The sequence below is a fragment of the Camponotus vicinus genome, unplaced genomic scaffold, assembly GCF_025532165.1.
Source record: "Camponotus vicinus isolate PSW18456_S1 unplaced genomic scaffold, iyCamVici1.0 SCAF_9, whole genome shotgun sequence".
Lineage (NCBI taxonomy): Eukaryota > Metazoa > Arthropoda > Insecta > Hymenoptera > Formicidae > Camponotus > Camponotus vicinus.
This window is the reverse complement of record NW_028141981.1, coordinates 568572-582016: the sequence shown is the minus strand read 5'-3', so window position 1 is coordinate 582016 and position 13445 is coordinate 568572. Positions and strand designations below refer to the sequence as shown.

The 13445-nt window shown below is 38.1% G+C and overlaps 1 protein-coding gene across 2 annotated transcripts in view; it reads left to right on the top strand.

Annotated features, from left to right (window-relative positions):
• Eif5b (eukaryotic translation initiation factor 5B) overlaps positions 1-8964 on the top strand; it is a 33386-nt gene extending 24422 nt beyond the window's left edge. For both annotated transcript variants that reach the window (XM_083109308.1, XM_083109309.1), the window contains 2 exons: positions 3594-3755; positions 7531-8964. In XM_083109308.1, the coding sequence (XP_082965434.1) occupies positions 3594-3755; positions 7531-7638 (270 nt within the window). In that variant the 3' untranslated portion in view covers positions 7639-8964. The remainder of the gene's footprint in view (positions 1-3593; positions 3756-7530) is intronic.
• Positions 8965-13445: the final 4481 nt, after the last annotated feature.

The following is a 13445-nucleotide window of genomic DNA, read 5'->3' as shown; positions in this document are numbered from 1 at the left end:
CAAAGTTATCGACTTTGCACGTGCAGCCAGATGCAAAGTCGTAAAAGCCATTGACGTATATGTCAAATGAAATGAACATATCAATAAGCACATGTAATGGTACGAACGAGAGCTTATCGGAGAAACTGCAATGGACGAGTGGGTGTCGGCACGAACAGTTAGATAGTTTAGCATCGGAAGGCGAGCGGGGACGAGGGAGATAAAGCATGTGCACGCTTTTCCGTTTGATCTTGGTCGTCGCCATCGCCCGACCCCGCAGGGCTCTTCCTCGCCCACGTGACGCAGCGCGCGAGAGAGATCCTCGTGTCGTCTCTCCAACACTTAGAACGAGATAAATCTAAAGTGGACGATGTATGTTTGGGCCCACGCGTCTCGTATCCAGGCGCGTTTGAATTTGAGCGAGAGAAGGAGAGAAAGAGACGACGAAATATTCTATCCGTCGTTCTCGCCTCCTCTCGCGCTCTATTGAAACGTTAGTCGTAAAAGGTAAAGCGCGCCGATAACACCCGTAATGGCTTCCGTAATTTCAGGAGACGAGGGCCGGATTGTCTGCGCGCGGCGGTGACCAGATTTTTAAGCTGTAAAGCTGTTAAGCCCTTTGCGAGCTTGGGATAATCCCCTTTCTTTCGAAGAAAAGAAATGATAGGCTTCTAACGCGACACAGTCGAGGAAGTGTATCTAAATACCGTGGCTGAAAATTGTCTTTCAATTCGGTCGTAAAGGAAATTTATTTCTTCCTTTTTAAAGCATGCGGCAATTTTTAGCGATAATCGAACGAATCGCATCGCTTAAAATTATTAAATATTATGATCGGAATCATATTTATCTATGAAACCTTGGTCCAACGTTTGACCTCGAGACTTCCGAAATTCCTAGTAACAGGAACGAAGGAAACAACCGTCGTAAATATGTCGCGTAATGTTATACATGTGAGAGACGAAAAACGAGAGGATAGACAGTACGAAATTAGCGGTCGGTCCTTTGGACAGACCCGACAGACTTTATCTTAAAGCCTCGTCGAGCGGTTAAGAGAAAGAGAGAGCGGAGCCCACGAGAGAGGATCGAAGAAAAGCGCTGGAAGGGCGGAGAAGGTCGAGACGGAGGACGAACAAGGTTCGTTTGCCCGCCTGCACACGTGCACCTATATGGTAATTCCTTTCGGTCGCGGCGGAGTGTCGAGAATTTGACGACGGGGGTACGCCATAAAAGTACGCCCGGCCAGAAGAGTGTATCGAGGAACATGCACGGCACGGGTGAACGGACGATCGTATCCTTTTTTTCGCGTCTGAGCTGATTAACTCGCGATATTTCTCGCGCGCGTGCGAATTTTTCGTTTTTCGCTACAACTATTACGCTTCAATATAATTTACACGAAAGTGGAAAAAAATATGCATTTCAAGATGATGTTGCGCGGTAAAAGAATCATTCTGGACCTTAACGTTGAAGAGACAAAACTGAAATTTTTCTATATATGGATTTTAAGGATAATTTAAGCCATCGGCTTTTCTTTTGCATTCAATACATTGACGAGAACTTGATTAAATATTCTGAAAATTTGAAAAAAGATACAGTAAAAAATTTTCGTATTTTTTTCTCTTTGATATACAAGCTATAAAAATCTCCTTTTATGAGCTTTGTTCTCTTTTTCATCATTAAAAACTTGTATAAAAACGTTTGATTAATTTCGTAACTATATATGTAATTTTTAAATTTCTAACGATACATTAATGTCATTAAAAGAAGAGAAAATTTTATTTAAAACTAATTGAAAAAAAATAATAATTGTAGAAAATTTAAAATTGGCGCGATTAATCTAGATAGCTTGCATTTGTTTATCGATATTTTATTATCATTCTCTACTTTAAAAACATTGAAAAGCATTGCCTCGATTTGAACATTGACGGGGATACCGGGTGTCTCGTTCGACCAGCCGCGCGGTTGAACGAGCGTATCATTCTCTTGGCGTAGGTTTCGGAATATACGGGTGGGTATACATCGACCGGTCATCCACCTAACGATAACGTTACTTACTAGCTCCGTGACTGTATCGCGAGTCGCGATCTGTATCGACTTTATCTCGCTTTGCCTCACCAATCGCGATTTTCAACGTCTTTCTGTTTTTGCGATTGAGATAAAATTTTCGAAATGAAATTTTTGCGCTACACGATTTCCTCTATTATGGCTTCTTAACATGTTATAGATTGTCCAAATCGTCCACAAAGTAAATTTTCTCTTTTCCACTTTCTTTGCCTTAAATATAATACACGTGTATACATAATTAATACATTTAATTATTTTATTTTAATGAATTATTTTTTATAAACATTGAAGTATTTGCGTAATAATAGACATTAAGAGCATTAATTATATCACATGATTCAATTTAATGTATCGTCGACAAGAGAGAGAGAATTATGAAAGCTGCAAATCTTTTTTTAATTGTAGCTAATCGCTCTTGCAAATCCTCTGAACGCGACCGCGTTTATCCGGGTTTGTCGCCCACTTTGCACTCCCGCAGTCGCAGGTGTGTCGGAGCAACATGCTCAGGATTTTTTCGCTATATATATAAAACACCGTTAAACAACGTGTCTCGAGAAATATAATAAATTGATGATTCTCTAGAAAATTTCTTTCTTTTTTTTTTACGATTGTAACATCAGTTGCCACAATCGACAAAGAAGTTGAAAACCGCTAACTAAACATTATTATTTTTAAAAGTGAGAAAGAAAGATGGGCAAAGCACACAGCTGGCTCACTTTTGAATGAAAAATTCTCATTCTTCTTTCTCTCTCTTTTAAAATATTTCGCGCGTTATTGCTTTATACTAGATAATCGGGATTAAAAATCCTGACACGCGCGGTCGTTAAATCTTTGGCGGGATATTCGCAAACATCCTGCAACATCGGTCAACCTACTATGTCGACCTACGTGTACGAGAAGAAGGGGGTGGAAGAGGGGGATATCGCCCACTTGGTTCACCGATTCTCGCCGATATTCTCGACGAAAATGCGTACCCACGTCTCGATTGCGAGGCAGACACGACACGGCATGGCACGGCAGTGCTACTCAGGTACTCGGCTGTCCCGACTTCCGGTCGCGGTAAAGGTGTGCCTAGGCGTAGAGTTATACCCACGCGACCAGACACCGACGATCGATGGCAAGGAAAAAAAGAAAAAGTCGTGCTACTATAAGCTTCGTTATGCCACAGAGAGACCTGTTTCGCTAGATCGTGCGGTAAATCACGTTCGAGCATTCGATACGATGCTAAATCAAGCGTACGCACACGTGAATGAAATAGCGTCGTATTACTACGGGGATAGGGAGAAAAACATGACGACATGTCTTCGCATTATTTCGACTTTAATTGTCAATTGTTTCCTCGAGACCAAATTTCAAAATTACTCATTGTTTTATTTTCTTTATATATTATACTTTATATATTATTCTTTATATATTATACGAGATAATTCTTTTGAGAGATACATTATTTTGAAATTTTGACATTTGTATATGGTGTAGATAAAATTTATATTAAATATGTGTAACATAGCATATAATAATATTTATCGCTATCGTTTAATCTATTGTTTCAGTTTGTTGACTTGGGCATGGTAACTAGCATAGAATACAATCACAAATCTGTGGAATCGGCCAGGAAAGGTCAAGAGGTGTGCATCAAAATTGAGCCCGTACCGGGAGAAGCTCCGAAAATGTTTGGTCGTCACTTTGAAGCGAAAGATTTTCTCGTCAGCAAGGTAAGCGCACTAACTCAATCATCAGCTTGCCAATCAATTTATTTACCTTAAATACAAGAAGAAATTATAAGATACGATTATATAATTTGAAAGAAAAATTTTCAACTTTCAGCCGAATATGAATCATGAAAGAATAAATGCAATAATGTTATTGTTACGTTATTACGATTATAACTTGAGCAACTTTAACTCTTTAGTAGATATAATATCAATCTTGTTTATAATTAAATTTCTTATACGCATTGTTCGGATATACTTTGATACAAAAATTTAAATCGATTAACTCTAAGCTTGATAATTTTCATTAATTTGCATTTAATTGCACATTACTTTACTTGCGTTAGACTATGCGAAACTGAGAAACGCGTTTTCGCCTTGACGCGAATTCGACTTGTTAGTATGCGAGACCTAGATCGAAAAAGGAAGATGAACATCCGGCGACGATCGCCCGTCCGCCGTCGGCTTCCGGCCTTCGTAGAAGCTCGCTATCTTCTCCCCTCGCTCTCCCCTCTCCCTCTACTTTCTACTCTTTTTCCTTTTTCGTCTTCCTCCTTCAAGCCAGAATATCGACTATAAATCGACGAAGGGAATCGTTTGGAAACTTTATTCTAACGCTCGTACAAATTCTTTACTATAATAATTATCGTACATGATAATTATCACACACATATGCACGGATGCTCATTCAGCAACGATTATTCATTACTTGAATCATATACAAAATAACGCCTCCGTATGGATCGAAATGTAATATCACTGTTTTATCTTATCTCTTTTAATATATCTCGACACACTTTAAGTTTTAGTAGATATCACATAAACTTAATAATAAAGTATTGATGTTTTGGGATCTATACGCGATTCATTTTTTTAAGAAAATTAATAAAATTAAAGGATTTATATAAAAATTTTATGATTCATCTTATAAATCATATATAAAGTTTTTATTTTTCATATTATATTATTAAAATACAACCTTTATGCCTTTATACGATTCGACAAACGATTAAAAAAGTTTATGCAAATAGGCATGTCTTTTCAAACATTTAGATAAAACGAATGTAGATGTTTAATCGCGTTAAATATTGTTTAATATTAATATAATATCATAGAAAACGGAATAAAATAAAGAGATAAAAATTTAAAAATCTTATTTCATGTAAATCTAAAAGAATTCCATACATGAGATATAAATATAACAAAGATTACCTTTATATGTAAAGAGATTAATAGAGATTTAAAGCTGAACGAATCATATTTCAATTACTCCGTCTCTCTCGCCGTTACATTATTCTCGAGGAAAAGCGTAAAGACTGTTGCGATCGTTAATTAAGACGGATGTTTCGTAGGCTTCTTCCCCTGTGGGAAACTCTACCGGGCGTCTTTTCTTCGGCGTACAAACCGACGTCTCATCTTCATTCTTTCTTCCTCCTCCCTTCTCTCGTCCCTCCTTACCTCCCCCCGCCCCCCTCCGTCTTTTCCTCCCCCTTTCCACGAGTCTGTTCTATCGTCGTGCTTCAAACATCTTCCTGTGCTTTGGTAGGCAAGCGGAAGTCGTCGTTACCGTTTGGTTCGTGGAATCAGTTCCGGAAGTATCTTGTTCCCACGATGATTCTCCCGAAGCCGTTGTTCCGCCGACGTGTCGACTCGTACTTGAAGCGAAGCAAACGCTTTTGCTTTTGTTCGCTCGAAAATGTCTCAAATAAATATGAGGCGAGAAGTAATAACGAATAAAAAGGTGCGGACGCATTAATTTTTTGTTACTTTAAAAATATACGAGAGATGATTATACAAAAGAGTATTTTCTACATTAAAGTTGAAACTTTTGCTTCTACGAGCAAGTCTATTAAAAGTGGAAAGTATAAATAATAAATACAAATTAATCTTCAATTGTGATAATTTGATCATCTGATCAATATATGATATATTTATAAGAAAATATTATAAAATATATATAAGAAAAATATATATATTTTTTACACGTACAAAAGTCAAGATGAAAATGCTCAGTAATAAAGATACTATATATAAAATTCACTTTAAACAATTTATGACAGAATTTAGAATAAAGTTTTATTTATCGTTTTCTGTATATATTCTGATTGTTTAAAATTATTTTTCATATTACATGACGTATAAAATTAGAAAAAGAATTCCGTCATACAAATTATGGATCGTCTAAAGTGAGTTTAAAATATAAAGGAAATGTAGAATATTTTTTGCTTCGTATCCTTGTAGGTTGAAACACAAATGTTTTCACTCCTGCTTTCAGCAAAGAACATTTGCTTCGCTTGTTTCGCATCAGGCATAATATTTCTCGGCTTGCTTTTCTCGCCGCATCTCTCAAAGATGCGTTTATTTATTCAAACGCGGAAATAGTTCGTTCTTAATCTTGGCTCGAGGAAAACGAAGACGTGGATCGCGGAAATTTGCGCGAAACATTTTACATTGCAAATGTTAAAAATTTCATCATTTGTAAAATCGATAGTCTTCGAAGGAATGACATGTCTTTCTCTCTCTCTCTCTCCGCCTCTCTCGTCAATCGATTCGGCGCGATCGCGTAATCTTATCACGCTTTTTCGTCAGAGAGGCCGAAATTGCATAATAACATCCGAGAAGCGCGTAATCGCGATCGCGGATTTCACGCAAAAAACTTAAACTTTCAAATTAGTTGTGCGCCTCGCGCCGTCTGTGAAATTTTTTATGATTACCGCGAACTGTTGTATATTCAACGTTCCGCGTACTTTACGAGCGGTAATACGGTACGGACGTAGGTGGGGAAACGCGGAGGAGGGAAGGAGGACGAAAAAGAGAGAGACGGTAAAGTAGCAGTACCGCAGAGAGAACATAGGAAACAGAGAGAGAGAGAGAGAGAGAGACAGAAGCCATGGGTACGGGAAGAGAAGAGAAGGAGCGAGAAGGGGCGTGGCGGGAGGCAGGCGTCCTCAATAGCCGCGTAAAACCACCATTGTGACCGATCCATGAATGAAACGGGACTTCCGGCCGGGAGTGGGGGCGGAAACAGTTGTGAAGCGTTACGTTTCCGACTGGTGTGCGCGCGCGCACGCTTGCGCTTGCGCTTCTCTATTTGCGAAAAGCGTCACACGTGAAAATTATCCACGGTGCCGGCCGGCGCGCGTTAAAAAGACACGCACGCTTCGAAAACGCCGCAGCTGCCGCGATTACCGTCGGAGCTGTTGCTTTATCGAGATTTCGCCTTCAACACATTGCCTGTCACGTCACATGAATGACGCTTGCGTTTCCGTTATATTATATAGTTGCGTCATTCGATTATGTAACATGTGACGCTACATTTTTTCCCCTAAAGCGCTCACGGATGAGTGGTGCCTGCAATCTACTCTCGATTATATTCACGCTCGGGTTATCTCTGATTTACGGATTATACAGACATATTACTCAAGAGTTTTCAACTAACTTTTATACTTGCGTAGATTTTTTCAAGTATTACGAAAAAGTATAGGAAGTAAATGAGAGCCCCTTTCTTTTTTTATTCTTTTTATAAAATATGTAAGAGTAGCACAATTTTTTTCATTAATAATAGATAAATATTTATTCAAATGAAAATACATAAATTTCCGCTTTAATCTATCGTTTTAATTCTTTCTTAGATAAAATAATTGAGAGAGAAGAATCTATTTTATCATTTAATTACAAATTGAAAATTTATAATTACGTTGTACATTTTGTAGTATCCGAAACAATAATTTGGATAATAACACAATCAGCTAAAGCGGCATTTTTCAAACTGTTACAGATAAGCAGACAGAGCATAGACGCCTGCAAGGAATACTTTAGAGACGATTTGCTGAAAACCGATTGGCAACTCATGGTGGAACTGAAAAAACTCTTCCAGATACTCTAGGATATGATGAGAATCACGACAGCGACATTATCCAAGGACCTCTTGCTTTTCCGGCGCCTGCTCGGCAAGAAGTTTGGCTCGCCAACGGGTTCCACGTCGCAAACCCGAATGTACGTCTCCTGCATCGTCGTTGGATCAAGAGTTTCGATCATCAAGGATATTATATCGTTAAAATATGCATCGGCAGTGTGAACGACAATGTTGGAACTTTTTCCTCCATTTCGATTGCGAATCGACGCTTCTTCCATCCTTTCATGCTTCCGCCGAAAGTATCCGGCGCTTAAGACTTATGTTAAAGAGCATGCAAAGACGATCTTAAACTCGTCCACGTCCTTGCAAAAACGCATGTTCGGTTCGCAAAGTCTCGGAGACAATCGACAGAGGAGGTGCGATTGGATTCGGTGATTGCATTCGGAGTATTTACAGAGTACCTCGAAGTACTTTTATATCCTGTCGACGATGAGAATGAAGAAAAGGTTAGAGCCAGTCGCATCGGAGATGAAGCTTCTTGGAAGTGCGCGATCGCGAAAAGGAGAGAGTCACTCCGGATGGAATGTCGTGGGTGGCAACGACGTTGTAGATACGTGGAAAAGTGGAGATATAGAAAGAAGAGAGAAAGAGAGGAGGAGAGGGGATGAAGAAACACATAGCTCTAATGAATGAAAGAATCGTGCGAAAACCTCATGTGTTTTGTATATGTAATCTCTTTGTATAAGACGAATAAAATATATACTGGGAACGGAAAATAAAGATTACTTTCGCAGAAAAGGGAAAGAAAAAAAAAGTATTTTGTTTATATACATATATATTCTCTCATACATGCGCCGATGCTCTCATTCATTACTGTGCTATCCTTGGTCTCCGGACTTTTGATCAAGTTTTTATCATTTCATTCAAGACATATATCCGATATGCTCGCATCAGTAAGTATATCCTCATGGTTTAAAAATAAATTGTGTACATTTTCGTAAGAATTTTTTACAATCATGTATTATATTGCAGATATTGCAATAATTTATCAAATTCGAATTTGCCTTCTTCCAAATTTTATGCAATTTGATGATTTGTTTGTACAACAGGCGAAAATCTTTAAACGAATGAAATTCTCGACAAGAAAATTCTAATTTTGTTATAATGTTTAATCAGAACGCAAATATCAAAAATGCGTCCTTTCTACAGAATAGATTTACACACAGGAAAGGAAAATGTTTCCGCAAAAATAAACATCTTATTTTGACATGTGCAACAATAGAAAAGTAAACATTTCAGGAATAAGATCAATAATTCATAAGCAGCCTTATGTAATAAAGATCACTTTTGTCTCTATTCTTTCACGCTGACAACGTAGTCTACGTTTATATTTACTTAAACAACCGCGCCCTGCTATCCATTGAAAAACTATCGAAACCAAGTGTGCGTAAATAGAAATTGAAAATCGTAAAACTTTTTTTAGGAAAAAAAAAACTCATAAATTTATGAATTCTTTTTCCGCTTTTTAAATCTTCATTGCATGTTCCCTTATTAAGACATTCGGCAATACACCCCGACCGTGGGAACACGCGTTTTTAATTGGCCGAGAGTGGCAATAACGCCGGAAAGAAACTCGAGAAATAAATCGACGACGACGAGAAGGATGACGACGATGACGTGTAACGTTACGCAGTGTCGTATATAGATCGCGTATCATTCTCAAATTCTTCAGATCTCTCACCCTCCTCTTTTTTTTTTACGTCGCCGGAAGTGACAATAATAGGATCTTGCGGGTGTGCAAGATCGATTGTGCGCGCGGAATCGAGAAATACATTTTTGTCACTGCGATTTCAAACATATTCGTTTACGTAAGTCATAAGTTTTAATCGGGTTTATCGATGTGATTTCGTCTCGCGCGCGCGTCCGTCGCTCTCTTATGCCTATTATTTTATTATGCGCCGATGCGTGCTTGCTTTTCTTTTGTTTTTTTCTCCCTTCAAAGTATTTTAAGTCTCCCGTGTATAATTGTCAAGGGATACAAATCATAGGTCAACGCAAACATAATAAATAAATTTTAATGTATGCTCACGTGCCCATCATCTTAATAAATCATCTTAATAAAGGTGACTTTAGCGAAAAAGGAAACTGTCGCAAAATATAATCGATTATCTATATTTAGAAAAAATGTTTTTATCATTTATTTACATTCTTAAAATTCAATTATTTCAGTATAGAAGATATTTAAAATTAATTTCCTTCGGGGGAAAATTTGCAATTTAAAATTGCGGAAAAATCGCTTATATATGTATATACGATGTAAACTCGTGCGTCGGAAGCTCGATGACTCGTGATTAAGATTCTCGAGCTGTTCGAGCCCGTCGCTAGTTGAAGTCGGAAAATATATGTCGTGTCCTTGCTGGGAGCAGCCGAGAGCGCGCGAATCGGCAGGCCGCGCTCAATAAACGCGCGCGTCATTTTTCGAGTCATTCATGCATCTGCAGGTTGTCCTCGCGCCTCTCTCCGACTGTGCGCGATGCACGACGCACCGTGTCGGTGCAACTGCATGCGCACGTGCTCGCGCATTGATCACGCGGATTCGCTCGGTCAGCATTTACGCGAAATCGAATGATTTACAAGCTGCATCGCGACGCGACGTCACTCGTCGAGTCTTTGCTTAAGCCATTACCGTATCCGAGGCCGTTCTTCAAAATATGAAAACAATGTGTTCTTCGTAATCACAGTTTAAAATCTTTATATATTATGTTCAATGAATCTCTACAGTATCGGTCAGAAATATATCACCTTTATATTTTTTGAGGATAACTTAATTCAAAGTGCATATATTTCTATCTAGTCAAATATGTTTAATACTAAGTATGTAAATTACTGAACAATAAACTTTTCATTCAATAACGAAAACAGACAAACTCAAGAAAAATTGATTAAATAGATACACTTTGAATTAAGTTATCCTCAAAAAATATAAAGGTGATGTATTTTTGATCGGTACTGTATATCTGTATGACGCTATAAAAAAATATATAATTATTTACAAATATATAATGTTCTGTCCGTGAAATAAATGATTAAATTTTGAGAGAGCGTATTCTATTTGCCTCGAGGATGAAAAGAACCAAAGATACTTAGTTTTTAATAATGGATATTTTATTATCGTTTTTGGAAATTGTAACATGGTACAGTAAATACTCAACATTGCGATACACCTTGGTGAAAACGTAATAAAAGTAGATCTCGAAAATACGAGACAGGGCGAGTAGGAAAAATATAATTGTGAAAATGAGGATAACATTTCGCCACTGCTATTCCGAGTACACTAATTTCTTTATATCGCCCGAATGACTTACTTAATTAGAGACAATTAACCTTGCAATTACTGAAAGCAATGGCGCAGGAAAATACGGAGAAGAAAACGAGGAAAGAATCTAAAAGTTTCCAATGAAATTAGGGAAAGGAATCTTAATCGTTGAAGACTTACATTTCTAAATTTTCACATTTTAAATTTCAACACGTTTCGGGTTGTCCTATGAATACGTTTAGATCTGGAATTCAAAATTCGGTTTTTAAAATTTCAAACATTAGAGGTATAAAAATTGCGCGTCATCAATTAGAGAGATATTTAAATCCAAATTCTACAAGTTGCTACTCATTAATTCATTATTGACCTGACTCTGAGAATTAAAGGAGAAGAAAGAAAATGGAAAAACTTGGAAAAGAGCCAACAAAGTCTGAAAAGGGATTTTTACGAATGAACGGGCATGAATTGCGACCCGGGCCCGTTCACGAAAAGTCCCATCACGGGTTTGTATTTCACGTAAAGTAAAACTTTCAACGTGAATGCGACTGTGTGTTCGTCGACTCATTGAGGACGTGCTGTTACCGTGCTATGAAAGAAGAATGACGTCGAGGGAGGGGGAGCGGAGAACGATATACGCGCGATTCTATCGAGCAAGACAGAGGGAATCCGAGAGAGAGAGAGAGAGAAAGAGAGGGAGACAGCTAATACGAGAGGGAACCGAACGGGAGGGGAAGCGTTTCCACACCGGATATCCTCTCGAGGGAAGCGGTGCACGCGATTCGCATCGCCGCCACGCCCGTGTGGCGTGTAGATATAAACGTCGTCGCTCGTATTACTAACAGTATAAATGGCCGAGAAAAGACAACCGAGGCTGCGTCGATTGGATTGTTCAGCCAACGCGAGTTATTTGTCTCGCGTCGAGCATAATGCGAAATGGCACGAACAAATTGGACAAATACCTGTCCTTTTTTAGCTCTCTGTTTGCATGACATTTCAATCATAATTATTCGATCATTTCCGGCGGAAACAATTTCGTATTTTGACGTATCGATATGATTGATACATACGTATGATGATTTTGCGAATTAATTTACGCTCAATCAAAGTATTAAAAATTGAATTAAAAATTTACAAGCATTTGATCAATTCTATCTACTTCATTTCTATCTACTTTGATTTGATTAAATCGAGTTACGAATGCTCGATATTATTATCTGAATGGATAGATTGATACATCCGTTCTTCGTCGAGAGAGAACGACGTATAAATCGATCGATTGTCAGCTGCCTTGTAACACTCTGCGTTTTTCATATTAATGCTCTCGACATTTATGTGTACGTTTCGGAGAAGCGAGTGAGAGACTTGAGTGAGTCTCGTGATGAACATTCGCCGTACTGTCGGTTGAATCACGAATCGACCGATGAATATCGTGGCATCGAGGAAGGAAGTGCCTTTTGTCGCTTCTCGGAATAAAGTACGTCATATTTTGCCTCCGGTTGCAACGCCGTCGTTATTCCATAATGATTCGATTCGACGCAAGCGAATTCATCGAAGCGCATTTGATAGAGAGAATATAAATCATACAAAAAGTCTCTTCTTCCTTTTTTTCGCAATATCAGATCTTGAATGCGACAAACATCGACGATATATAACTAACGATTCGTGTTTTTTTTTTCATTTAAGAGAATTATTAACAATCGTATAAACATTATTGGAGAAACAGTCGTCCTCTTTTGCCATTTTTTTTATTATACTACTCTGCTTCCAGGAATATCTCCAATAGATTCTAAGTATTCATCGCGACCAGAATCGTTCGACTGTTTAATTTCAATCTTAAGCGTTTGACATCTGCGAAAGATCAAACGTAAGGTTAAAAAAATCATTGACAGCTGATAGATAGTAAATTGATGATAAATATACTTGATATTTTTTCAGCCATATGACTCGAGTATGCTTCATAAACACAAATATAAAATGATAATGTGAAGCAGTAGCGGTTCCACGGAAATATAGCGTTGCAAAAAAGCTTAATGCGGTAGCGACAATCCTCGGGAGGTACTGTTCTCGTTCAACTTTTGTACCCCACGGCCACTTTTGGACAGGTGCGCGCCTCGGTGTCAAATTCGCAAAGACCGTAGGGTGGTGTAACCCGATCTAAAATAACGCTAACCTAATACTCCATAGGGACCTTGAGCCTTCCCATACATGCGTACGTGTACGATATGTGCTGTACGATACAGCGTTCTCGCACGTACTACCTTATTAGATAAGCCAAGGCGCTCCTCAAGTACGTCCTGTTGCTCTCTGAAAGAGATTCATTCGATCTTTCGTATCGAAAGATGCTTCATTTTTATTAAAATCATTATTATTTCGAAAATTGCGATTATTAGAGTGGCATTGACCGATGTGTGTTTTTAATATTTTTACAAATACTTTAATTAATGCGAAAAGTCGGTCGAAAAAAGTCTGATATTATTTGCACATAAAATGTATAAGAATTATATATACACGTATAATTTAT